Raw genomic sequence first — 26,303 nt, 5'->3', positions numbered from 1 at the left:
TATGGAAAATATCATATCATGACATTTTATTACATATCATATCATATATGAATCATATATTTCAGCATTTCATTAAGCATATGACATTACTATCTCATAGTAAATTAATAATCATACATCATGCATTATTATTTGATTGAACCAATTAAGGATAGCTCTGATACCACTGTAGGGTTCTAGCATGTCATAATGGGCAGCAGAAGCTAGGGATTTTAAAATTTTCTTAATAAAGTCCCTATGCATGAAACCCTTTTAAGCCTAGATCACCTTAATGATTACAATCAAATAATATAAAATAAATACAGAATTAGTAGAATACCTCAAACGCTAATCCAAAGTGTACAATCTCCACGAGGCGTCCAAGTGTCCACCCTCCAATGGTGATCCACACGAAAACTTGATCAAGACTTTAGCTCCAAAGACTTTTGATCCTTAATGCAGAATTCTTCTAAAGAACTCTAATGGCTTGCTTTCCTTCCTTTCTATTTTTCTTTAGCCTTCTAAAATCACTTCTAATCCTTTTGTCCTAAGGAAGACCACCTTGTCTTGGCTTAGGACACACTAGAAGCAATGTTAGAAAGAAAGAAACTAATGTAAGAAAGAAGGGATATGAGAGAGAGAGAGTTGGATTGATTTTCGATGATTAGAAAACACCGGGAGCATTCCTATTTATAGATGGCGTGGGGATGCATCACCAAAGGATGCATCCCATCCACACATCCTTCAGATGGGGCGTGATAAGAGGAGAGAAGGCGCCACAAAAATAGGGAGAGGCGTATCAAAAGTGGTTATGATAAGATCAAGCGCTTATGATGTGGCGCTTGATTCCCTAAGCACCTCTTCATGAAAATGCACCGTACTCTTCCCTTTTTTCACTTCTTCTCACGCAAGAAAAATAGGAACCAACCTTATCCATTCATCAAGGGTTGATGATGATCCAAAGGCCATGAAAGAAGGCGCCATATATCCCTTAGGCGTGATGAAGAGAGAAGAGAGAGAATGGATAAGATCAAATAAATGGTTCATCCTTATCCATTTAATCTTCACGTATTCTCTCTCTTTCCTTCACCTATTTTTCATCTCCACGCCTCCCAATGATATCCATCACGTCATCATGATCTCCCATCATCCTATGATGAAAATCCAATGGCTCCAATTCATGGTGCCATCCATTTGATCCATCTCTTCATCCAAATGTTGATCCAACGGTCAAAAATGAATGATTTATCAAATCTAATCCAATTAGACTCAAACCAAGCCAATTAGGAGCCAACTCTTGGCTAACCCATATTAGAATATGATCTAATCAAATTAGATCAATTAAGAATCAGATTCGAATTCAATTCGAATCAGATTCAAATCCAGTTCGAATCAGGAGCTAAGGTTTGCAACACCTGCTAGGATGTTTATCTTGCAAACATGATCTAATCCAATTAGACCCTTGATAAGTTTTCTTGTGTGTGACCCATTGGGTTCCATACTTAGCCAGCAATAGGTGTGAGTGCGAGTTGACCCAACTTGATTAGAACTCTTCTAATCGATTTAAGTCCAAACTGCGCGAACCCGAACTTAACAATTAGAATCCTTTCTAATTGGTGATCGAATTAAACTCTTTAATTCGATCAAACCTATAAGACAAGATTGACGTCTAGCAACGTGTCATGTCTACCCGAAAAATATGGAATTTGGTGGAAATACCAAAAATACCCTTCAGTGGCAAGTTACCATGCAATTCAATCCTTTAATCAAACTGCATCCCAAATATGTATATGAGTATGAATATATGTCAAACTCAATTTCATATTCATATTTTTCTCAATCTTTTAATGATAATTCAAATAATAAAACATTAGAAACTCTTTCTAATTTTTATTCTGCTTTGATCAAAGGCTTCCTGAATTATCATATGATTAGAATAAATAGGATGCTATCTTCTCTTACTAGAAGTGATTAATTCCTTGTTGACCTACTCATAATCTTCGTACACAATCCACCATATCCAGAAGACCTCGTACATAACTTATTGTCATGAATGAGTGTAAACCAAAACATAGGTTCATGTGCACAAGATACCATGGTGATCTCAGGTCAAAGGATCAGTTGCACAACTCCCACTAAGAGAATCATCTTTTGACATGTAAGTAAGACTTCATAAGATTTCTCTTTGTAGGTCAATTCAGTGAACTCATTCTTCTAATGAGCACCCATATCTTTGTATTAGTGTCTCCACACAAATGATTGTGAGATCAATCATCCTCTGCATCGAGCATACATAAGACATGCCAGTCTTTCCGGTAATCATTGATCCCCGACTCAATGTACCAATGACTGGGAATATTTAAGATTAGGATTTTAGGATTTTAAGTCTCACTAGTATGATCTCATCATAGTCTTAAAACCATTGCCCTAATCTAAGGAGTTTATCATAAATATAATCAACAGCATATGATAAAACATAACGCCTTTATTCATATTTAAATGTCATGTACATGATTTGGACAAATCAAAAGAAATACCCTTCGCAATACATATTGCGATTGGCTTGTAGGGCATCTACTCTTTCAGTGGGTGCTCATTAGAGGAATGAGTTCACTGAAATGACCAGCCATGAGAACATCTTATGGATTCTTACTTAATTGTCAAAAGATGGTTCTCATAGTGGGAGTTGTGCAAGTGATCCTTAGACCTGAGATCACCATGGTACCTTGTGCACTTGAACCTATGTTTTGGTTTACCCTCATTCACGACATTATATTGTGTACGGGGTATTCTGGATATGGTGGATTTTGTACGAAGGTTGTGAGTAGGTCAACAAGGAATCAGTCACTTCTAGTAAGAGAAGGTAACATCCTACTTACTCTAATCTTATGATGATTCAAGAATCCTTTGATCAAAGCAAAATGAATATTAGAAAGAGTTTCTAATATTTCATTGTTTGAATTATCATATAAAAGATTGAGAGAGACATGAATAAGTGATTGAGTTTGATATTGATCCATACTCATGCACTTATTTAGGATGTAGTATGATTGAGGAATTGAATTGCACGGTAACTTGCCACTGAAGGGTATGTTTGGATTTGTCCAATACATTCCTCATCTTCCGGGTAGTTATGATACATTGCTAGACGTCAATCTTGTCTTGTGGGTTGATCGGATCAAAGTGTTTGATTAGATCAAAGCATCAGAAAGGTTCTGATTGCTAAGTCAGGTTTAGCACTAAATTGAACCTAAATTGGATTAGAGGTATTCTAATCAGGTTAGGTCAACTTGCACCTGTACCTACTGCTGGCTAAGATAAGGAACCCAATGGGTCACACACAAGGGAATTGATCAAGGGTCTAATTGGATTAGATCATGTTTGCAAGATGAACATGCTAGCACGTGTTGCAAACCCTAGCTCCTGATTCAAATTAAATTTGAATCTGATTCTTAGATTAGGTTGATCTAATATGATTAGATCATGACCTAATATGGGTTAGCCAAGAATTGGAACCCATTTGGCTTTAATTAGACCTGATTTGATTAGGTTTAATATTTCCTTTAAGTTGGTTAAACCCAATTGGATTGGGTTTGAAAGGGCCTTCACTTCTGGACCATTGGATCGCTCCCTGGATGAAGGATCTGGTCCACTGGTTGGCGCCTTCATCTGGACCATTGGATTGCTTCCTGGATGAAGGATCTGGTCCACTAGTTGGTGCCTTATTCTGGACCACTGGATGGCTCTCTAGATAAAAGATCTGGACCGTTGCTTAGCGCCTTATTCTGGACCACTGGATGGCTCTCTGGATGAAAGATCTGGACCGTTGCTCAGCGCCTGAATCTGGACCATTGGTGATGGCATCTTGCTTCTGGACCATTGGATGGCACCCTGGATGCTGATGCCTCGATCTGGACCATTAGATGGCGCCTAGATCTGGACCATTGGCTTTGGTTCACTGCATTTGGGCCCTTGGATCGTCAGGATTTAAGAGGGAGATGTGAGAAGAAGTTGTTACACCCTTCTTCTAAGCACCCCATCATGATGGGATGCCTCTCTTGGCACACACCTCATCATGATGAGGTGTGTGGATGGGATGCATCCCTTTGTGATGCATCCCTCCATCTCTTATAAATAAGGAGGTGCCTTGGGGTTCTAGAGATCATCCAAGAAAAAGCCTCTCCTTCTCTCTCCCTTATCCCTTCTTTCTTACAAGTCTCTCTTTTGTCCTAACCCAAGACAAGAGGGTCTTCTTTAGGACAAAAAGGCTAGTGAATGTTATAGAGGTAGAAAGGAAGAAGGAAGTGAAGGAAAATCAATCAATTAAATCCTTTGGAAGGATTGAACAACTAGAATCAAGTTTTGGTGGAGCTAGAGTCTTGAACCCATTCCTGTGTGGATCAACATCGGAGGGTGAACATTTGGGCACCTTAGGACATCTTCAGACATATTGGATATAGCGTGACAGGTATTCTTCTATACCAAGATTATATTTTCTACATTATTTGGTTATACTATTAAGGTGATTTTGGCTTATTAGGGTTTCATATAATGGGTTTTTTATAAGAAAATTTTATAATCCCATATCTTCCGCTGCGCCCTAGGGCACTGGGAAACCCAACACTTAGGATACTCCACATCTAGCAGGGCATACAGAGTATTCAATAAAAGAACTCTTGTAGTCGAAGAGTCAGTTAATATCATATTTGATGAGTCTGATAGTGAGTCTGCTAGGAAAGAAAATATTCTTGATGATGATACAGGAATTATTAACTTTGAAAAGTTGAATATTGATGACGTGCCAATTCAAGATAAGGGAGATGATTGCGTGCCACCACAATCTCAAAACTTGCCAAAGGAATGGAGGTATGCATATGGACACCCTAAAGACTTAATCATTGGTGATCCATCTCAAGGGGTAAGAACTCAATCCTCTCTTAGAAATTTAAATGATTATCTTGCTTTTGTTTCACAGTTGGAACCTAAGACTTATGAAGAAGCTGAAAAAGATATCAATTGGATAAATGCTATGCAAGAATAATTAAATCAATTCAAAAGAAGTAATGTATGGACATTAACTGAAAGACCAAAGCATAACTCTGTAATTGGAACAAAATGGATATTTAGAAATAAATTAGATGAAAATGGGTTAGTTATAAGAAATAAAGCTAGACTTGTAGCTAAGGGATACAATCAAGAAGAAGGGATAGATTTTGATGAAATATTTGCTCCTGTAGCTAGATTAGAGGCTATTAGATTACTTCTAACTTTTGCATGTTTCATGGATTTCAAATTGTATCAAATGGATGTAAAAAGTGCATTCTTAAACGGTTTTATAGAGGAAAAAGTATATGTAGAGCAACCTCCTCGTTTTGAGAATCATGAATTGCCAAATCATGTGTTTAGACTACATAAGGCATTATATGGATTGAAGCAAGCACCTAGGGCTTGGTATGATCGATTATGTAAATTTCTACTAAATAATGACTTTAGTAGAGGAAATGTAGATAAAACACTGTTTCTCAAAAGAAAAGACAAAAATCTACTAGTGGTACAAATATATATAGATGACATAATCTTTGGTGCCACAAATGATACTCTTTGCAAAGAGTTTGCTGATTTAATGCATGGGAAATTCGAAATGAGTTTGATGGAAGAACTAAGTTTCTTTCTAGGATTACAAATCAAACAAACTAAAGAAGGTATCTTCATTCATCAAACTAAGTATACAAAGAAAATACTAAAGAAGTTTGGGAATGAAAATCATAAGGGAGTAGGCACTCCAATGAATCCTACTAGTAAGCTAGACAAAGATGAGAAAGGAAAGAGTATTGATATTAAGCTTTATAGAGGATTAATTGGATCCTTGCTCTACCTTACTACTAGTAGACCAGACATCGTGTTTAGTGTAGGAATATGTGCTAGATACCAATCAGATCCTAAGGAGTCACATTTAAGTGCTGTTAAAAGAATCCTTAGATATTTAAGAGGAACTACAAACATAGGATTATGGTACTCAAGAGACTCCTGTCTAGATTTGCTTGCATACTCAGATGCTGATTTTGCTGGATGCAAATTAGATAGGAAGAGCACTAGTGGAACATGTCAATTTTTAGGAAACAACTTAGTATCATGGTTTAGCAAAAAGCATAATTCAGTGGCACTGTCGACAACTGAAGCTGAATATATAGCTGCTAGCAGTTGTTGTGCTCAAGTACTATGGCTTAAGCAACAACTAGAGGACTACGGAGTTAAGCTTGATAACATTCCTATAAAATGTGATAATACTAGTGCCATCAACCTTACTAAAAATCCGGTTCAGTATTCTAAAGCCAAACACATAGAAATAAGATATCATTTTATCAGAGATCATGTGCAAAATGAAAACATATGTATTGAGCATATATGTACTGAGAAACAATTAGCTGACATTTTCACAAAACCTTTGAGTGAAGATAGATTTTGCACGCTTAGGAGGGAATTAAGCATATGTGATCCTTTCTATTGAAGAGATATAAAAGGGAGCAAGCAGTCTCTGTTGGGGACCCGCCCATGCCGCTGATATTTCAAAACAAAAATCAGATGGCAGCGGAATCGGCATGCACGGGTTCGACGTTCATCGCATGAACGTTGTTTCGAGACCTTTCGTAATTAGGAAAGAATTAAAACTTTTTAAAACTATTAGGAAGATCAGATCTTCACCTTGCGCGGGTAGATGATCACCGCAAATCTGAATTCGTGGTTTTAGGATGATGGTTCGTTTGAAGCCGTTCAAACGTCCGGCCTCTATGGGTATCCACACGAAGCAGAGGACCGATCAAAGCTTTCTTGTCTTCCCGGGGTGCTAGCTCCCTTGCAAAGACTTCTTTTGATGGCTGATCTCCTCTCTTTCAATCAACCCTTGATTGTGCTTGAGAGGAGGAAGAAGAAGGATGAAGATGGGAAGAAGATCAAAAGCCCCTGCAGCCTTCTTCTCTTTTCATGCGTTGGAGCCAAGGAAGAAGACCAAGAGGAGGGAGACGCCTCCTCTTCTTTTCCCTTTGCTGATGGCGGCTGAACCAAGGAAGGGAGAGGGGTGGCCACGTGATGGAAGAGGAGAGGGAGAGCTCATCTAGGGCGCCGGCCCCCTTTGCCCCTTTTTATAACCATCTAGGGCTCCTACAATCTAGGAGCCCTAGAGTTATTTCCTAAGAGGGGCTCTCTTCTCCCTTCTCCACATGGAAAAGGGAGGGGCATATCCCCCTCCTCATGGTAAACCCTAATCCACATTAAGTAGGGTTTGAAATGCCCTAATGTGGTCAAGCCTTAATCCAATTAGGCTTAGTCCAAGGGTGAACCAATTAGGATCCAATCTAGGTAAGTCCTAATCCAATTAGAACTTAAATCAATTTTGACTCAATTGAACTCTTCAATCCTAATCCAATTAGGAGTCTTATTGATTCATTAGATTAATAATTAATTGTGACTTCAGAAATCCTAATCCAAATTAGGACATATTTAATTTTAGTCCTAATCCAATTAGGACTCTATTTGAATCCGAAGTCCTAATCTAATTAGGATTTCTAGGAATCCTACTCCAAGTAGGAATCCTATTTTAATTCAAAATTTTTAATCTCATTAGGATTGTAGGAATCCTATTCCAAGTAGGAATTCCAGTCCTACTCCAAGTAGGATTCCCAGTCCTAATCCAATTAGGACTCTAGGAATCCTACCTGAAGTAGGATTTGTGTTTAAGTCCAATTAATTAATTCCCTTTGTTCCTTCTTCAACTTCTTATCAATCAAATTGATTACTTGTGATTCCTAATCACGATTTCAACCATCGGATCGGTCAATACTTCTAGTGTGTGTGACCCCATAGGTTCTATTCTGACTGGTAGTGAGATATATTATGATCTCTATCACAATATCATTGAAAATTCCTTTCAATGGGTTGGAACGATTCCAACTCAACTCGTTAGGGTTTATCGATCATCAAGATAATCCCTATGAGTCCCACCATCCACCAGTGACACCTAGCAGCATGTAGTGGCTACCCAGCAGAATGGAATGATGAACCTCTAGGTGCAGTTAACATGTGATACAGTCCTACTATCGTGGATCCCTACAGGACGGAGGTCATGGACAACTCGTCAAACCCCATCGTCTGTCATATGTCAAGATTTATTCGACTCGAGTTCGATAGTGGAAAACTCCTTTTTCACTTTATATTACTGCCCTGGCCAAGGTCTTAGAACTCAGTCTAACAAATCACATAGGATCACTCCTCTTCTATCAAGGTCGATAGATTCCTTATAGGTGCATACCCTACTCCTACAGTGAACTTACTGCAGCCAATCTACACTGCATGGACCCATATGGCTAGAGACCATGTATGTGTGCAGTCAAACTACAATAACCTCACTGTGAGTAGCCGAAGCACCGCAGGTCAAAGGACCAGTCACACTACTGCAACATCAAGCAAGTCACTGACGAGTGGATAGACATCCAAGTGACTTCTTGTCTTGGTCACGCTCAGTACCCTTGTTCTCTAACAAGCACCTGCACTATCACTTCAGTGTCCCTACACTGTGGACTCAAGTCTCGTCCATCCAGAAGGAAAGTGATCTGTGCACTGATCGGATCGATCACCGTCCTCGTGATGATCCATTGATCAGGAGCATTTAGAAATTAATCACCAATGATACATGGCTCAAATTCTCAACTCTTGAGAATATGTATCATCATCTTATTAATTTCTTGGACGATTCATAGACACATAAACAATATGAATGAAAAGATGCCTTTTATTTATTCAATAATAAATAGTCAAGTACAAAATTATGTCCCTAGAATCAACAATGTGTCAGCCAAATTGGCTTCTAGGGCATACATCTAACAATCTCCCACTTGCACTAAAGCCAATTGGTCATATATCTTAGGCCCATCTTCTCAAGGTGGGCTTCAGTCTTTTGCTGACTCAGCTGCTTAGTGAACGGGTCTGCCACGTTATCCGCGGAGTCTACTCTCTGCACCTCTACATATTTCTTCTCCACATAGTCGCGTATGAGGTGAAAGCGCCGCTCTATATGCTTAGACTTCTGATGAGACCTTGGCTCCTCAGCAAGAGCTATGGTGCCAATGTTATCGCAGTAAAGTGTTATGGCATCTAATGACATTACACCTAACTCTGCAATTAACTTTTAATCAGAAGGTTTCCGCTGCACCCTTAGATTCGGCTTAACATTCAGCTTCTAAGGTAGAATCTATAATGATCGGTTGTTTGGAACTCTTCCAATTTACTGAACCACAATTGCACATATTCTGATGTAGACTTTCTATCATCAATATGTGTGCATCCTTCTACCTTCAACTCTGATCTTCTCCCAAAGACCAAGAACATGTCCTTAGTTCTTCTCAAGTACTTAAGACTGTTCTTCACAGCTATCCAGTGCTTCTTGCCTGGATCCGACTGATATCTGCTTTTGACACTCACAGCAAGAGCTATATCAGGTTGTGCACACAACATGGCATACATGAGGCTTCCTATTGCCGATGCATAGGGAATCTTGCTCATGCGTTGAATCTCTTCAGATGTGTTGGGGCACATCTTCTTGGAGAGATGAATTCCATGTCTTAGGGGTAAGAGACCCCTCTTGGAGTTTTCCATGCTGAACCTCTTCAGCACCTCCTCTATGTACATCTTCTGTGAAAGGGCAAGCATCCTTTTAGATCTATCTCTATAGACCTTTATTCCCAAAATATAGGATGCTTCCCCAAGGTCTTTCATGGAGAATTCTTTTGACAACCAGACCTTGACCGAGGTTAGCATGGGAATATCATTCCCAATCAGGAGAATGTCATCTACGTACAGTACGAGAAAAACGACAGCACTCCCACTAACCTTTTTGTAAACACATGGTTCCTCTTCGTTTTTGATGAAGTCAAACGTTTTGATTGCGTCATCGAAACGAGTGTTCCAACTCCAAGATGCTTGCTTTAGTCCATAGATGGACCTTTGCAGCTTGCAGACCTTGTGATCTCCATTACTGGAAGTGAAACCCAAATGCTGTTCCATATAGATATCTTCATCAAGATATCCATTCAGGAAAGCAGTTTCTCGGAATCGATATCAGATATCGCCTCGTTGTAGGTTTTGGGATCCTGTATGCGATCCCTATCTCCCACTAGGAACATTTCCTCGGTATCCTCTTCTAGTATACCTAAGTATCTATCAGGAGGATGGGAGACCCTACTAGATCTACGAGGTGGTTGAGGGACATCGTGTACTGGCTCTGTATGAATGGGTTCTATAGGATCCATGACTCGTGTTGCCCAGATAGACAACCCAAGAGGGGGGGGGGGTGAATTGGGTTTTTAAATTAACTTAGCTAATTAAAACTTTGTGGATGATTAACTAAATACTATAGCCAGTTATTTAATTAAAGCTAAGTGCTGTGAGTAATGTGTGGGGAAGAAGATGAGAGACAATGCACTACAAATGCAAAGTTTTATAGTGGTTCGGAGCTAACCCTTGCTCCTACGTCCACTCCCCAAGTCTCACTTGGGAATTTCACTATAACCCCCTTGGATTACAGCCGGTTGTTTTGCAAGCTCACAACCGAACTTTTTGTTTTACGAGCTCACAACGAACTCGGTCGGTTTTCCCAGGCTCACCGACTAGAACCAACCCCGATTGTTTTCCCGGGCTCACAATCAAACCCTTACACTCGTTGGTTTTAAACCGGCTCACCAACCAACCTTAATCCCCTTGATTCAATCCCTCGATTGAATCAAGTAAATACACGAGATAGAAGAAAACAGAAAATAGCTTCTCAAAAAGCAGATTTAAAACAATATAATCGTAAAGGAGTTAGAAGCCCTCAAACGCTTTTAAGATGGTGAAGAGGTGTGGCTTCTGGAACTCCGGTCTCCTCTTGAAAGAGTGATCGACTTGAAAGCAGGAGGAGGAAGCTTTGAATGCTGGGAAGATGTTGGTGGAGCAGTAAATGCAGATCTTTCCTTTTTCTCGTTGAAGAGCACTTAGAGAGCTTGAAGACTTGAATGCTAGGAGTGGAATGTGTGTTCTCTACCTTGCTACAGTCTTCTGTGGCTATTTAAGCCAACCCCCACGGAAACTAGCCGTTACTCTGCTTTTTCTGGCCGTTCTGCACACTCTGCGCAGCCTGACAATGTGACCGTTGGTGGGTTGGAGTCGACTCGCGCGATCAGGAGTCGACTCGGCTGTAGCAGGAGTCGACTCGAGCTTTTTCGGAGTCGACTCGGCAACTGTTCCCAGTTTGAATTAAAGTTGCCGTCTTGACTGGGAGTCGACTCGTCTTGACCCGGAGTCGACTCGCCAACTTCTGGCGCTGACCTGGCAATTTTGGAGTCGGCTCATCCTCTGTAGTCCGTGGATCCAAATTTGAATTTTGTCCACTCGAGTCGACTCGACTGTCCTGGGAGTCGACTCGAATCTCAGAGCCCGAACTCCCGATTCTCTGTCTTTTGGCTCATCCAGTCTTGGAGTCGACTCGAACTTCCTTGGAGTCGACTCGGCTCTCAGTTTCCGAAAGTTGGTCTTCTGCCTTTTGACGTGAAGCTTGTCTTGGAGTCGACTCGAGCTGTCTGGGAGTCGACTCGAATCTCAGAGGCAGTAACATGGTCTTCTGTCTGTCGATGGTCGCACAGTCTCGGAGTCGACTCGCGTACTGCGGGAGTCGACTCGAATCTCAGAGTCCATAAAATGCTCTCTGACTTTTTCTTTGTGTACCGCTGGGAGTCGACTCGCGTTCCACTGGAGTTGACTCGAATCTCAGAGTCCATAAAATGCTCTCTGACTTTTTCTGTATGTACCGCTGGGAGTCGACTCGCGTTCCACTGGAGTCGACTCGAATCTCAGACCTGAAAAACTGCTCTTCTGTCCTTCTGTCTGTTTTCAGTCGGAGTCGACTCGTACTGATCAGGAGTCGACTCGAGCTCGTGCCAGTGACCTTGATACGCTTGGAGTCGACTCGTGAAACTCGGGAGTCGACTCGTATCTCATACATTGGTTCATGCAGACTTCTTAACTTATCCAAAATGCTATGAACCAAGTCTAGAGACACTTGGACAGGATTTTCACTGAAACACTCAATTGAATTCATTAGTAATCACAAGATATACTCCAATGCTTTGAGCTCATCAAAATCAAACGGGGTTTTAATCGATCACTCCACAATCTCCCCCTTTTTGATGATGACAAAACTTTGAGTATATGTAAAATGAGTTGCTCAGTAAATAATGAAATAAACTCCATAAATGAATTCAAATGTCTGATAATTTAATTTATCCAAGTTTGAAAGGAGTGAAACATTAAATTTCGGAGTTAAAGTTCCCCCTTTCATTTGGAATTATATAAGCCTTCATATTCTGCAATCAATTGTTTGGCTTATATGACATTAATGATTTAGCTTGATTAAAATTCAGATTCTCCCAATCAACATATGCATTCAACTATGTTTTGATTTTCTGAATTTTCTTTTAATGCTTTGAAATTTTTGAACTAAAATTTTTGTTTTTAGAGGAAAAATCTGTCAATTTGTTCTTGAGTAGGATTCAGCTAATCTCCGAATATCCCTTGAATAGATTCTGGAGATTACTCCATTAGGAGCCCCAAAAGAGAGATAATGAGCCTCGAGGTACCGAATCCACTTAGAACAAATTTATGTGTGTTTTTAAGAGTTTATCGTTTTATTTATTTCCATTGATTTCTTTTACATATTTTTTAATATTTCTCCCCTTTTACATATTTTATACTTACACATTTCTCCCCCTTTTTGTCATCATACCAAAAAGGAGGTAATCACACACAATCAATGGCACAAATGGCACAGTCAATCATCAAATGGCACAGAAATGAAGATAAGATGTCTACTCATTGTATTGATATGAAGGTGAATACATTTGAGCATACAATAGGTAAAGCAAGAACAATACAAAAGAAGACAAAACACAACTCAAAATCATCTATGACCTCCTCGAGGATGTGGCTCCCCCTCTCGAGGATACATCTCCTCCTCTGGAGGATGTGGCTCCCCCTCTCGAGGATACATCTCCTCCTCTGGAGGATGTGGCTCCCCCTCTCGAGGATACATCTCCTCCTCTGGAGGATGTAGCTCCTCCTCTCGATCGGCTCTGCTCCATGAGGAGGGCGACTGCCTCTGTAACATGGCCCAGCTGCGTGATAATAGACGTCGTGGCTCTGCTATGTGTAGTGGAGAGCTCAGTCACCGACGTCTGAAGCCCAGTCACCGAGGTCTGAAGTGCGTCCAGCTTGTCGATGAGCACATTCGACAAGCGCTCGGCCCCCTCGGTGGTGGTGTGCATGTCACGGCGGATGTCATCCCGCATCCTCCTCGTGGTGCTCGTGACCTCGCTCATGCTGTGGAACTGGGCCTGCACCAGGGTCCTAATGTTGTAGATCTCCTGCCGCACCTCAGCCGTCATGTCTGTCACGGCTGTCAAGGATGGGACCAATGCTGAGGATGGAGTGGGTGCAGGAGTGGGAGCTGGCACGGAACCTCGGAGCTCTCGGAGCAGCTCGTCCCTCAAATCTCGGACGATCTCCTGCCGCAGCTCCCGGAGCTGCTCTGGATCAATACGGACCTCCATAGATGGTGGAGCTGAGGAGGAAGGTCCGGCAGAGGTGGTAGGAGCAGGAGGAGTGGATGGAAGGTCTGGATGGTCTGGGAACTCTGGGTAGTCAGAATCTGGCTCAGGACTGGGTGATGGTCTGGTGGTCTAAGCGGTGAGAGTGGACTTCCTAACCCAGATCCCTTCTCTCTTCCGAAATCCCATCCTGTGCATGGTCCCCGTACCCAAGCGATCAGTCCATCGCAAGGCACGAGAGGGTTCCTTCTCAGGAATGGAAATTTCGTACTGCCTAAAGAGAAGAGTGAATATCATTCCGTATGGGAGGGAGAGCCTAGGTCTATCCAGGGGCTCACACATATACCTATAAATGAGCTTGGGGAAGTTGACCGGGGTGTCCTGAAGAATGTAAGACATAATAGCTAGGTCCCTCTCATTCACAAAATCAAATCTCCCTGTCTTAGGGAAGATGGACCTGGACAAAATGCTCAAAAGGATTCTCACTTCAATAGGAAGTGAGCTAGCAGATACCTCATCTACGGGAGACTGAGGTGGATGCCCTAAGACGATCGTAAGGGCCTCAAATCTATCCTCAGGATGTGCAGGAGCCACCCCTACTAATGGAAGGTGGAGGATATGGGCAATGGGGTCCTCTGTGACACGCAATGGGACACCTAATACCGTGCCCTCAATACCTCCATCTCCCCGATGGATGGTACTGTAGAACTCTTGAACTAGGCCAGGATAGGTGGGAAGGTCCAAGGTGAGGAAGTACTCTAGACCCTGGGCTCTAAGCCTATCGCCTATGGTGAATCCTTCCCGGGAGAGATAGTCGAAAGTGACATACCTCCCGGAGGTGACGGCCTTCCCGGCCAACGGCCTAACATGAACCACCCTAGGCGGGGAACGATCTGGAGGAGGTTGCCACGCGGGATCGTGCCGCGCCTTGGAGCGCCGCTCGGGACCGGCCACGGGACGGGACCTCTTTCTAACAACTCCCTTGCGAGGCATCTTGACCTAAACGAGATGAAAACCTAGAGAACGAAGAAGGATCGATAGAGGAAGCTCGGGACTGACCTGAAAAGACCTAGGAACGGACGGAAACTCAATGTCCGGCGAAGAATCGACGGGAAAAGGGCTTGGAGATGATCGAGGATGACCTAGGAGTCGGCTCTAGGGCTTTGTGAACAGTGGCGGCTTGAGAAAAAGTGTTTGCGAAACAACAAACTTAGGGTTAAAAAGTCGGATCCCGACTGCGAGTCGACTCCCCTGAGTCGCGAGTCGACTCGACCTCGAGTCGACTCCAGAAAATGCGCGAGTCGACTCTCCTTATGCGCCTGTAGACTTCGAGTCGACTCCCGACAATGTGCGAGTCGACTCCCCCTCAGCTGCCAACTTTGCGAGTCGACTCCCCCAAATGCGCGAGTCGACTCCCCCTTAGGAGCCGGCTCTGAAACTTACTCGAGTCGTCTCTAACCTTGGCACGCACTTAAAAATCATGCTATAACCGTGCCAAATGAGGGAAAATCACCTAGTTGGGATCTGATTTGATGATCATTGAATAGAAACTCTATTTTAACCTCATTTTAACCATCAAAATCAATTAATCTAGTGGAAACTCCCACTAGGATGGGTCAATCACTCCTAATCCCCTCCTAAGTACACTGAACCTCTCTTCACTTAGGGGTTTTGTGAAAATATCTGCTAATTGATTATCAGTACAAACAAATTGGAGAGTCACATCACCATTCAATACATGATCTCTTATGAAGTGATGTCTTATCTCAATGTGTTTAGTTCTTGAGTGTTGAATTGGATTTTTAGTTAGGTTTATGGCACTTGTATTATCACAATTAATGGGGATTTTATCTTGTTTAATGCCATAATCTTCTAATTGTTGTTTAATCCACAAGATTTGAGCACAACAACTCCCGGCTGCAACATATTCAGCTTCTGCAGTGGATAATGCAACCGAGTTTTGTTTCTTGCTAAACCATGAGATTAGGTTTTCTCCTAGAAATTGACAAGACCCGCTGGTACTTTTTCTATCAAGCTTACATCCAGCGAAGTCTGAATCTGTGTACCCTATTAAGTTTAGGCTAGATTCTTTAGAGTACCACAGCCCTATGTTCTTAGTTCCTATTAAGTATTTAAAGATTCTCTTAACTGCAGCTAGGTGTGATTCTTTAGGATTAGCCTGATATCTAGCACACATGCACACACTAAACATAATATCAGGCCTACTTGCAGTAAGATACAGTAAAGAACCTATCATACCTCTATAAAGTTTTTGATCTACAGATTTACCTGATTCATCTTGGTCTAACTTACATGATGAGCTCATGGGGGTGCTGATTGACTTGTTTCCCTCCATATCAAACTTCTTGAGCATCTCCTTGATATATTTGGCTTGATTGATGAAGATGCCTCCTTCAGATTGTTTGATTTGAAGCCCGAGGAAGTAGTTCAGCTCTCCCATCATGCTCATCTCAAACTCACTCTGCATCAAATCAGCAAATTCCTCGCAGAGGCGATTGTTAGTAGCACCGAAAATGATATCATCAACATAAATCTGTACTAATAACATATCCTTATTTTTCTTTTTCAGAAATAATGTTGTATCTACATTTCCCCTAGAGAATTCATGTTCTAATAGAAATTTACTAAGTCTCTCATACCATGCTCTAGGTGCTTGTTTTAGTCCATAAAGTGCTTTGTTCAGTTTATACACATGATTGGGGTATTGATGATTTTCAAAACCAGGAGGTTGTTCCACATATACCTCCTCATTAATAAACCCATTTAGAAAAGCACTTTTTACATCCATTTGATATAGCTTGAAGTCCTTAGAGCATGCATATGCTAATAATAGTCTAATAGCCTCAAGTCTAGCTACGGGAGCAAAGGTTTCATCAAAGTCTATACCTTCTTCTTGATTATAACCCTTTGCTACTAGTCTAGCCTTATTCCTTATAACAATTCCATTTTCATCTAGCTTATTTTTATATATCCATTTTGTACCTATAATTGAATATTCAGAAGGTCTCTCTACTAGATCCCACACTTTGTTTCTAGTAAATTGGTTTAGTTCTTCTTGCATTGCATTTATCCAATTTACATCATTTTCGGCTTCTTCTATATGTTTGGGCTCAAAGTGTGAAACAAAAGCTAGATGGTTATTCAAATTTCTAAGGGATGCTCTAGTCCTAACGGGTTGGGATGGATCATCTAGAATTAGTTCCTTAGGATGCCCATGAGCATACCTCCAAGCTTTAGTTAGCCCATGATCCACTATAGGCTAATGGTTTGATGATTCTCCTTCAATCAACTTTTGATTATCATCTTGTAATCCCATCTCATCTATCTTTTCTTCAAGTATTTCAATATCATCATCAAAATTAACCTTCTTACTAGATGAGATGTCACTAGAGTCATCAAAAACAACATGTATAGATTCTTCTATAACTAGGGTTCTTTTATTAAAGATTCTATAGGCTTTACTAGTTGTAGAATAACCTAGGAATATTCCTTCATCAGATTTTGGATCAAATTTCCCTAGATTATCTTTCCCATTATTATGTACAAAACACCTACATCCGAAAACATGAAAATAGTTAACCTTGGGTTTTCTGTTTTTTCACAGTTCATATGGTGTTTTCTTTATGATGGGTCTTAATAGAACTCTATTTAATACATGGCAAGAAGTATTAATGGCTTCTCCCCAAAAGTACTTAGGGAGGTTACTTTCACATAACATCGTTCTAGCCATTTCCTCTAGGGTTCTATTTTTCCTTTCCACAACTCCATTTTGTTGTGGTGTCCTAGGTGCTGAGAAATTATGGGTTATCCCCTTTTTACTACAAAATTCATCAAATAATTGATTTTCGAATTCGGTACCATGGTCACTTCTAATAGCTATAACTGAGGACTTTCTAGCATTTGTTACTTCCTTATGGAACTTCTTAAACATAGAAAATGCTTGATCCTTATGCGCTAGAAACATGACCCATGTGTACCTAGAGTAATCATCTACTATAACTAGACCATATTTATTTCCACCTAGGCTTGTTGTTCTAGTTGGACCAAATAGGTCCATGTGTAGTAATTCTAGAGGCCTAGAAGTAGAGACACATTTTATGGATTTAAAAGAGTTTCTAGATTGTTTGCCAAATTGACATGCTTCACATATTTTGTTCTTTTCAAATTTTAATTTTGGCAAACCTATCACGGAGTCTCTTTTAACTAGTTTAGTTATTGTGTCCATGCTTGCATGACCTAACTTACGGTGCCATAACCAACTAGCATCATTTTCTTTAGTTTCATTAACAACTAAACATTGGTTATGTTTTGTAAGGTCTTCTAGATCTACCACATATACATTTCCACGTCTCATCCCTTTAAAAACTAAACTATTATCATTAGGATTTGTTATAATACATAGTGATGGTTTAAACATAACATCATATCCTTTATCACATAATTGACTAATGCTTAACAAGTTATGCTTAAGACCATCAACATATCTAACACTATCTATAAAGGTAGAAGGGGTGATTTGAACTTTACCAATACCAATGATGTGACCTTGGTTGTTGTCTCCAAAAGTCACAGCACCTCCCTTCTTAGCTTCAAGGGTGAAAAATTGATCTTTATCACCCGTCATGTGCCTTGAACAGCCACTATCCAAATACCAGCAGTTTTTGTTGACCTTGGCTGCAAGACACTCCTCATTTTCGTTGGCCATGAAACAGAAATTGGCCTTCTCTTCTTGTTCTTCATCCGATGATGAAGATGATGCGTCGGAGTCCGATAGGGTGGTGACAAGTGCCTTCTTCTTCTTGTACTTACTCCCCTTCTTCAGTAAGGGGCACTCTGCTCTTATGTGTCCCGGCTTCTTGCACTCGTAACACCCAATCCCCTCATTTTCCCTTTCCTTACCTTTGTCTCTGCGGTAGGAATTTGAGGGACCTCTCCTTTGATGATACGTCTTCTTGTGGTTGATAAACTTCTTGAACTTGCGCACAAGAAGTGCCTCACCACCATCTTCCTCATCTTCTTCCTCTTCACTGCTGCTGCTGCAAGACAGGTCCTTGTTAGAAGAAGTAGATTTTAAAGCTATTACCTTTTTCTTATGGGAGGACTCTTCCTCGTTGTGTTGTTTCATGGTAAGCTCATGCGTCATCAGGGATCCAAGGAGCTCTTCAAGTTGAAGCTTGTTCAAGTCTTTAGCTTCTTGGATCGCCGTCACCTTGGCTTTCCACGACCTTGGTAGACACCGAAGGATTTTCCTGACAAGTTCACTGTTAGTATAGTTCTTGCCAAGGCTTTTTAGGCAATTGACAATATCAGTAAACCTAGTGAACATGCTTGTAATTGTTTCATTTGAATCCATTTTAAATAGTTCATATTTATGAACCAAGATGTTAATTTTGGATTCCTTGACTTGATTCGTGCCCTCATGGGTCACTTCAAGTCTGTCCCAAATTTCTTTTGCAGAATTACAAGTTGAAACTCTATTGAATTCATTACGGTCTAAGGCACAATAAAACACATTCATTGCTTTAGAGTTTAGTTGTGCCTTCCTCATGTCATGTTCATCCCAATCCGTTTCTAGTTTGGGTACCTTAACACCCTCTACATATGTGGATGGGATGTATGGGCCATTCACTACAATGGTCCACATCTCATAGTCTTGGGCTTGGATGAATATTCTCATCCTAGCCTTCCAGTATGAGTAGTCGGATCCATTGAAGAAAGGAGGTCTTTGGGTGGACTGACCCTCAATGTGGGAGAAGATCCAAATGGGGTTGTCATTTTGATCTTTTAACTCTTGAGTGGAAGAGTTTTTGGCTCTGATACCACTTGTTGCCCAGATAGACAACCCAAGAGGGGGGGGGTGAATTGGGTTTTTAAATTAACTTAGCTAGTTAAAACTTTGTGGATGATTAACTAAATACTATAGCCAGTTATTTAATTAAAGCTAAGTGCTGTGAGTAATGTGTGGGGAAGAAGATGAGAGACAATGCACTACAAATGCAAAGTTTTATAGTGGTTCGGAGCTAACCCTTGCTCCTACGTCCACTCCCCAAGTCTCACTTGGGAATTTCACTATAACCCCCTTGGATTACAGCCGGTTGTTTTGCAAGCTCACAACCGAACTTGTTGTTTTACGAGCTCACAACGAACTCGGTCGGTTTTTCCAGGCTCACCGACTAGAACCAACCCCGATTGTTTTCCCGGGCTCACAATCAAACCCTTACACTCGTTGGTTTTAAACCGGCTCACCAACCAACCTTAATACCCTTGATTCAATCCCCCGATTGAATCAAGTAAATACACGAGATAGAAGAAAACAGAAAATAGCTTCTCAAAAAGCAGATTTAAAACAATATAATCGTAAAGGAGTTAGAAGCCCTCAAACGCTTTTAAGATGGTGAAGAGGTGTGGCTTCTGGAACTCCGGTCTCCTCTTGAAAGAGTGATCGACTTGAAAGCAGGAGGAGGAAGCTTTGAATGCTGGGAAGATGTTGGTGGAGCAGTAAATGCAGATCTTCCCTTTTTCTCGTTGAAGAGCACTTAGAGAGCTTGAAGACTTGAATGCTAGGAGTGGAATGTGTGTTCTGTACCTTGCTACAGTCTTCTGTGGCTATTTAAGCCAACCCCCACGGAAACTAGCCGTTACTCTGCTTTTTCTGGCCGTTCTGCACACTCTGCGCAGCCTGACAATGTGACCGTTGGTGGGTTGGAGTCGACTCGCGCGATCAGGAGTCGACTCGGCTGTAGCAGGAGTCGACTCGAGCTTTTCCGGAGTCGACTCGGCAACTGTTCCCAGTTTGAATTAAAGTTGCCGTCTTGACTGGGAGTCGACTCGTCTTGACCCGGAGTCGACTCGCCAACTTCTGGCGCTGACCTGGCAATTTTGGAGTCGGCTCATCCTCTGTAGTCCGTGGATCCAAATTTGAATTTTGTCCACTCGAGTCGACTCGACTGTCCTGGGAGTCGACTCGAATCTCAGAGCCCGAACTCCCGATTCTCTGTCTTTTGGCTCATCCAGTCTTGGAGTCGACTCGAACTTCCTTGGAGTCGACTCGGCTCTCAGTTTCCGAAAGTTGGTCTTCTGCCTTTTGACGTGAAGCTTGTCTTGGAGTCGACTCGAGCTGTCTGGGAGTCGACTCGAGCTGTCTGGGAGGCAGTAACATGGTCTTCTGTCTGTCGATGGTCGCACAGTCTCGGAGTCGACTCGCGTACTGCGGGAGTCGACTCGAATCTCAGAGTCCATAAAATGCTCTCTGACTTTTTCTTTGTGTACCGCTGGGAGTCGACTCGCGTTCCACTGGAGTCGACTCGAATCTCAGAGTCCATAAAATGCTCTCTGACTTTTTCTGTGTGTACCGCTGGGAGTCGACTCGCGTTCCACTGGAGTCGACTCGAATCTCAGACCTGAAAAACTGCTCTTCTGTCCTTCTGTCTGTTTTCAGTCGGAGTCGACTCGTACTGATCAGGAGTCGACTCGAGCTCGTGCCAGTGACCTTGATACGCTTGGAGTCGACTCGTGAAACTCGGGAGTCGACTCGTATCTCAGACATTGGTTCATGCAGACTTCTTAACTTATCCAAAATGCTATGAACCAAGTCTAGAGACACTTGGACAGGATTTTCACTGAAACACTCAATTGAATTCATTAGTAATCACAAGATATACTCCAATGCTTTGAGCTCATCAAAATCAAACGGGATTTTAATCGATCACTCCACAACTCGTTGCTTTTCAGAGACTTTCTCTTCAAGCTCAATTTTCCTCCCACTGCCTCTATCAAGGATAAACTGATTTTCCAGGAAGATGGCATGACGGCTCACAAACACATTGTGATCCTCTGAGACGAAAAAATTGTATCCTAATGACTCTTTAGGATATCCTATAAAACGAGCACTTATGGTCCTAACCTCTAACTTGTCTGCCTGTAGTCGCTTGACGTGGGCCGGACATCCCCAAATCTTGAGATGACCAAGACTTGGTTTCTTACCATGCCATATCTTATACGGTGTGGTAGGAACGGATTTAGAGGAAACTCTATTCAATAAATAAATCGCTGTGAGTAAGGCATCTTCCCAAAGGAACATAGGTAAATCAGTGAAGCTCATCATGGACCTGACCATGTCCAACAGGGTCCGATTCCTCCTCTCTGACACTCCGTTAAGTTGAGGTGTGCCCGGAGGTGTCCATTGTGAGACTATGCCATTTTCTTTGAGATAGTCCCGGAATTCCCCACTAAGGTATTCTCCTCCTCGATCTGATCGAAGAGCCTTAAGAGGTTTTTCAGTTTGTTTTTCTACTTCATTCTTGAACTCTTTGAACTTTTCAAAGGATTCAGACTTGTGTCTCATAAGATACACATACCCATACTGTGAATAATCATCGGTAAAGGTAATGAAGTAAGAATAACGTCCCCTGGCTAGCACATCGAATGGGCCACATACATCTGTATGTACTAGGATAAGTATTTCAGTGGTCCTCTCCCCATGTCCTACAAAGGGCAGTCTAGCCATTTTTCCTTGAAGACAGGACTCGCAAACTGGATATGACTCGGAAGTCAATGAGCCTAAAAGCCCATCTTTATCCATTTTGTTCATTCTGTCTTCTCCAATATGGCCAAGTCTGAGGTGCCACAAATATCTTTGGTTTATCTCATCTCTGGATCTTTTGGATCCTTTGGCATTCACTTCTTGCTCGGTAACATTCGCAGATATATCCATATGTAAATGATAGAGACTGTCAATCATAAAACCACGTGCGACTATTTTATTTCTTAAATAAATAGAACAGCAGTCTTTGTCAAATGTAAAAACAAGACCTTTCTGTGCTAGACATGAAACAGAAATCAAATTTCTGCTAGCAACAGGTACATAATAGCAGTCTTTAAGTATTAAACTAAATCCAGACGGTAGTCGCAGATGGTAGGTGCCCACAGCCACAGCAGCAACTTTTACCCCGTTGCCAACCCGAAGGGTTACCGCACCTTCCGCCAGCCTTCTACTTTTCTTTAGACTCTGCATGGTAGTGCACAGATGAGCACTAGAACCAGAATCTATAACCCAACTAGAAGTAGAAGAAACCGTTAGATTACTTTCAATTATGAGCAAGTCTATACCTTCTGAAGGTGTGTCACCTTTCTTGTTCTTCAGGCTCTCGAGGTAGGAAGGACAGTTTCTCTTCCAGTGGCCTTCGACATTGCAGTGGAAACATTTTCCTTTGTCGTTAGCCTTTTTTTTTTTTTAACTTCCTTCTTTGGCTTCTTGTCTTTCTTCTGCTTCTTAGCAGGCTTCTTTTTCTTCCAAGTAGACTTTTTCTTGGAAACAGAAGTCAACTCAGCAGCAAGAACATTGCCCCTTGAACCTTTCAAGGCTCCCTCAGCAGTTACCAACATGTTGATTAGTTCAGTCTTAGTGCATTCAATCTTATTCATGTGGTAGTTTACTATAAACTGACCAAATGAATTAGGCAGTGACTGTAGGATCAAATCCACTTGTAATTTCTTGTGCATGTCCATACCGAGCTTCTCAAGCTCCTCTAGGTCCTTGATCATGGTCAGACCGTGATCATGGACAGACTGCCCTTCGCGCATCTTCGCTTTGAAAAGCCTCTTGGACACTTCAAAACGAGCTGAGCGACTCTGCTCACCATACAACTCTTGCAGGTGTGCCAGTATGTCCCTAGCAGTCTTCATATTTTCATGCTGGCATTGGAGTTCATTTGACATTGATGCCATCATATAGCATTTTACTCTAATGACATCATCCAACCACCTTTTATGCATCTCACGCTGAACATCAGTAGGACGTGTTGGTAGTGTGGGGATATCTGAATCGAGTATGTAGCCTATTTTCTCACAGTCCAAAATAATTTTGAGATTTCTAAGCCAGTCCTTGTAATTGGTTCCGGTCAGTCGGTTGGTCTCAAGAATACGGGTCAAAGGGTTTGAAGCTGACATTGTATCTGCAGAGAGTAAAGATTTTAGTTAGACTTTTGTACTTGATCCTAATCTGTTCTAAGGTCTTTTAGAACAAATGTAACTCCCACTATTTTCTCGAATTCCTCACACTCCCCTGGTAGGAAAACGGAAATCCCACACGACTAGGATTTCTAGTGGGTACTGCGGTCCCACCGATTTACATGCCACCTCACCTAACAGTTATTGGTGACACATAGATTGATGAATGTACAACTCTTGTACAATGCTTCTCAAGCATGTTGCAGTGTAACTTGGTCTCTAAGCCATGAAAACCTCACCTAACAGTTATTGGTCCCATTTCTTAGTTAAGTCAGGCCCACCGTATAACCGTAGGAATAAAGTCGTCATTGGGTCCTCACCTAACAGTTATTGGTGCCCAACCCCACCTTTACCCTACAACATCTCATGTCTATAGAGAGGTCCAGCCCCCCGATGCAACTTGACCACTGTGTCCAGCCGAGACAAATCAACATCAGAAAGGCCTTAGCAGCTCTACTACAGTGGAAGACCTATTGACTTAATATTGGTTAATCAGGTCTTAGTGTTTGCAACTTGAGCCCTTCATAAGAGGTAATCGAACAATTGGCCAGGTAAGCAGGTGGGAGGCTCCCCTTACTCAGAGAGTAAGGTCCTAATTAAGTAACCACCTTTCATGCTTTCCTAGACACCAATTAGATCAATTAATCTAATATGACTTGCTCATGTCGGTTCACTCTCGACTTGATTGAGGAGGTTTTGATTTAGGTCTCAATTGGGTTTGCTACATCACATGTAAGCCTATCTACCCGACTCTCATTCACATCACATGCAAACGGCGCATTGCAGGCAGTTATAATCGCAGCATCAAATTAAAGCTAAACTTTAAATAGGTGATGATCATGGATTCTAATTAGGTCGTATTACAAGCACATGCACATCAATCGATCAAGTGGTCTTCAACTCTTGAATTGGTTCTAAGCCTCCTTGATTCGATCCTTGATCAACTCTTGATCCCATCGCCATCAACCGCTTAGATCACCTTTCATCTCATGCCTTTGCTTCAACTTGATCGTTGATGTACATCACATCACAGAAATACAACCAGATGTAAAATAAAAATAAAAATAAATTACATCTCCTTTTAGGAGGCACGCAGGCCTCTCAAAACATCAAATAAGATGCATGCAAGCATCTGAAAAATTACATGATATCGCAGATCACATCGCAGGTCATTACATTTGATACCAAAAGGGTTTGAATCCTATGATCATCACCGTATGCAACAATTATAATTTTCAGATCTGAAAACTAACTGATTATATCATGACATAGGTCGCTGATCATGCTAATCATGATTCTAAACTTTGTAATTCCATTAACAATGCAATTAGAATCATCTTTTTATCACATAAAAATCAGCATGCAAAAAATCAGCACCCCTGAAAAATCTGCATGCAGAATTTTTCAGCATGCATGATCATTCAATTTTCAGATCTAATAAGCCTTTAGATATTTAATTCCTACCTTAATCTACGAAGCCTAGGCTCTGATACCACTGTTGGGGACCCGCCCATGCCGCTGATATTTCAAAACAAAAATCAGATGGCAGCGGAATCGGCATGCACGGGTTCGACGTTCATCGCATGAACGTTGTTTCGAGACCTTTCGTAATTAGGTAAGAATTAAAACTTTTTAAAACTATTAGGAAGATCAGATCTTTACCTTGCGCGGGTAGATGATCACCGCAAATCTGAATTCGTGGTTTTAGGATGATGGTTCGTTTGAAGCCGTTCAAACGTCCGGCCTCTACGGGTATCCACACGAAGCAGAGGACCGATCAAAGCTTTCTTGTCTTCCCGGGGTGCTAGCTCCCTTGCAAAGACTTCTTTTGATGGCTGATCTCCTCTCTTTCAATCAACCCTTGATTGTGCTTGAGAGGAGGAAGAAGAAGGATGAAGATGGGAAGAAGACCAAAAGCCCCTGCAGCCTTCTTCTCTTTTCATGCGTTGGAGCCAAGGAAGAAGACCAAGAGGAGGGAGACGCCTCCTCTTCTTTTCCTTTTGCTGATGGCGGCTGAACCAAGGAAGGGAGAGGGGTGGCCACGTGATGGAAGAGGAGAGGGAGAGCTCATCTAGGGCGCCGGCCCCCTTTGCCCCTTTTTATAACCATCTAGGGCTCCTACAATCTAGGAGCCCTAGAGTTATTTCCTAAGAGGGGCTCTCTTCTCCCTTCTCCACATGGAAAAGGGAGGGGCATATCCCCCTCCACATGGTAAACCCTAATCCACATTAAGTAGGGTTTGAAATGCCCTAATGTGGTCAAGCCTTAATCCAATTAGGCTTAGTCCAAGGGTGAACCAATTAGGATCCAATCTAGGTAAGTCCTAATCCAATTAGAACTTAAATCAATTTTGACTCAATTGAACTCTTCAATCCTAATCCAATTAGGAGTCTTATTGATTCATTAGATTAATAATTAATTGTGACTTAAGAAATCCTAATCCAAATTAGGACATATTTAATTTTAGTCCTAATCCAATTAGGACTCTATTTGAATCCGAAGTCCTAATCTAATTAGGATTTCTAGGAATCCTACTCCAAGTAGGAATCCTATTTTAATTCAAAATTTCTAATCTCATTAGGATTGTAGGAATCCTATTCCAAGTAGGAATTCCAGTCCTACTCCAAGTAGGATTCCCAGTCCTAATCCAATTAGGACTCTAGGAAT

The 26,303-nt window shown here is 41.6% G+C and overlaps 1 protein-coding gene across 1 annotated transcript in view; it reads right to left on the bottom strand.

The window, feature by feature from the left end:
• Positions 1 to 26,303, bottom strand: part of LOC149768562 (uncharacterized) — a 77,478-nt gene that overhangs the window by 10,295 nt on the left and 40,880 nt on the right. The window contains exon 2 of the mRNA XM_089930430.1: positions 17,959 to 18,877. Within this exon, the coding sequence (XP_089786556.1) occupies positions 17,959 to 18,877 (919 nt within the window). The remainder of the gene's footprint in view (positions 1 to 17,958; positions 18,878 to 26,303) is intronic.

This window comes from Phoenix dactylifera, chromosome 1, assembly GCF_051530095.1.
Source record: "Phoenix dactylifera cultivar Ajwa chromosome 1, Ajwa_hap1_PhDact_Kaust_v1.1, whole genome shotgun sequence".
Classification (NCBI taxonomy): domain Eukaryota; kingdom Viridiplantae; phylum Streptophyta; class Magnoliopsida; order Arecales; family Arecaceae; genus Phoenix; species Phoenix dactylifera.
Note: the sequence above shows the minus strand (reverse complement) of the source record. Positions and strands in the feature narration are given on the sequence as shown.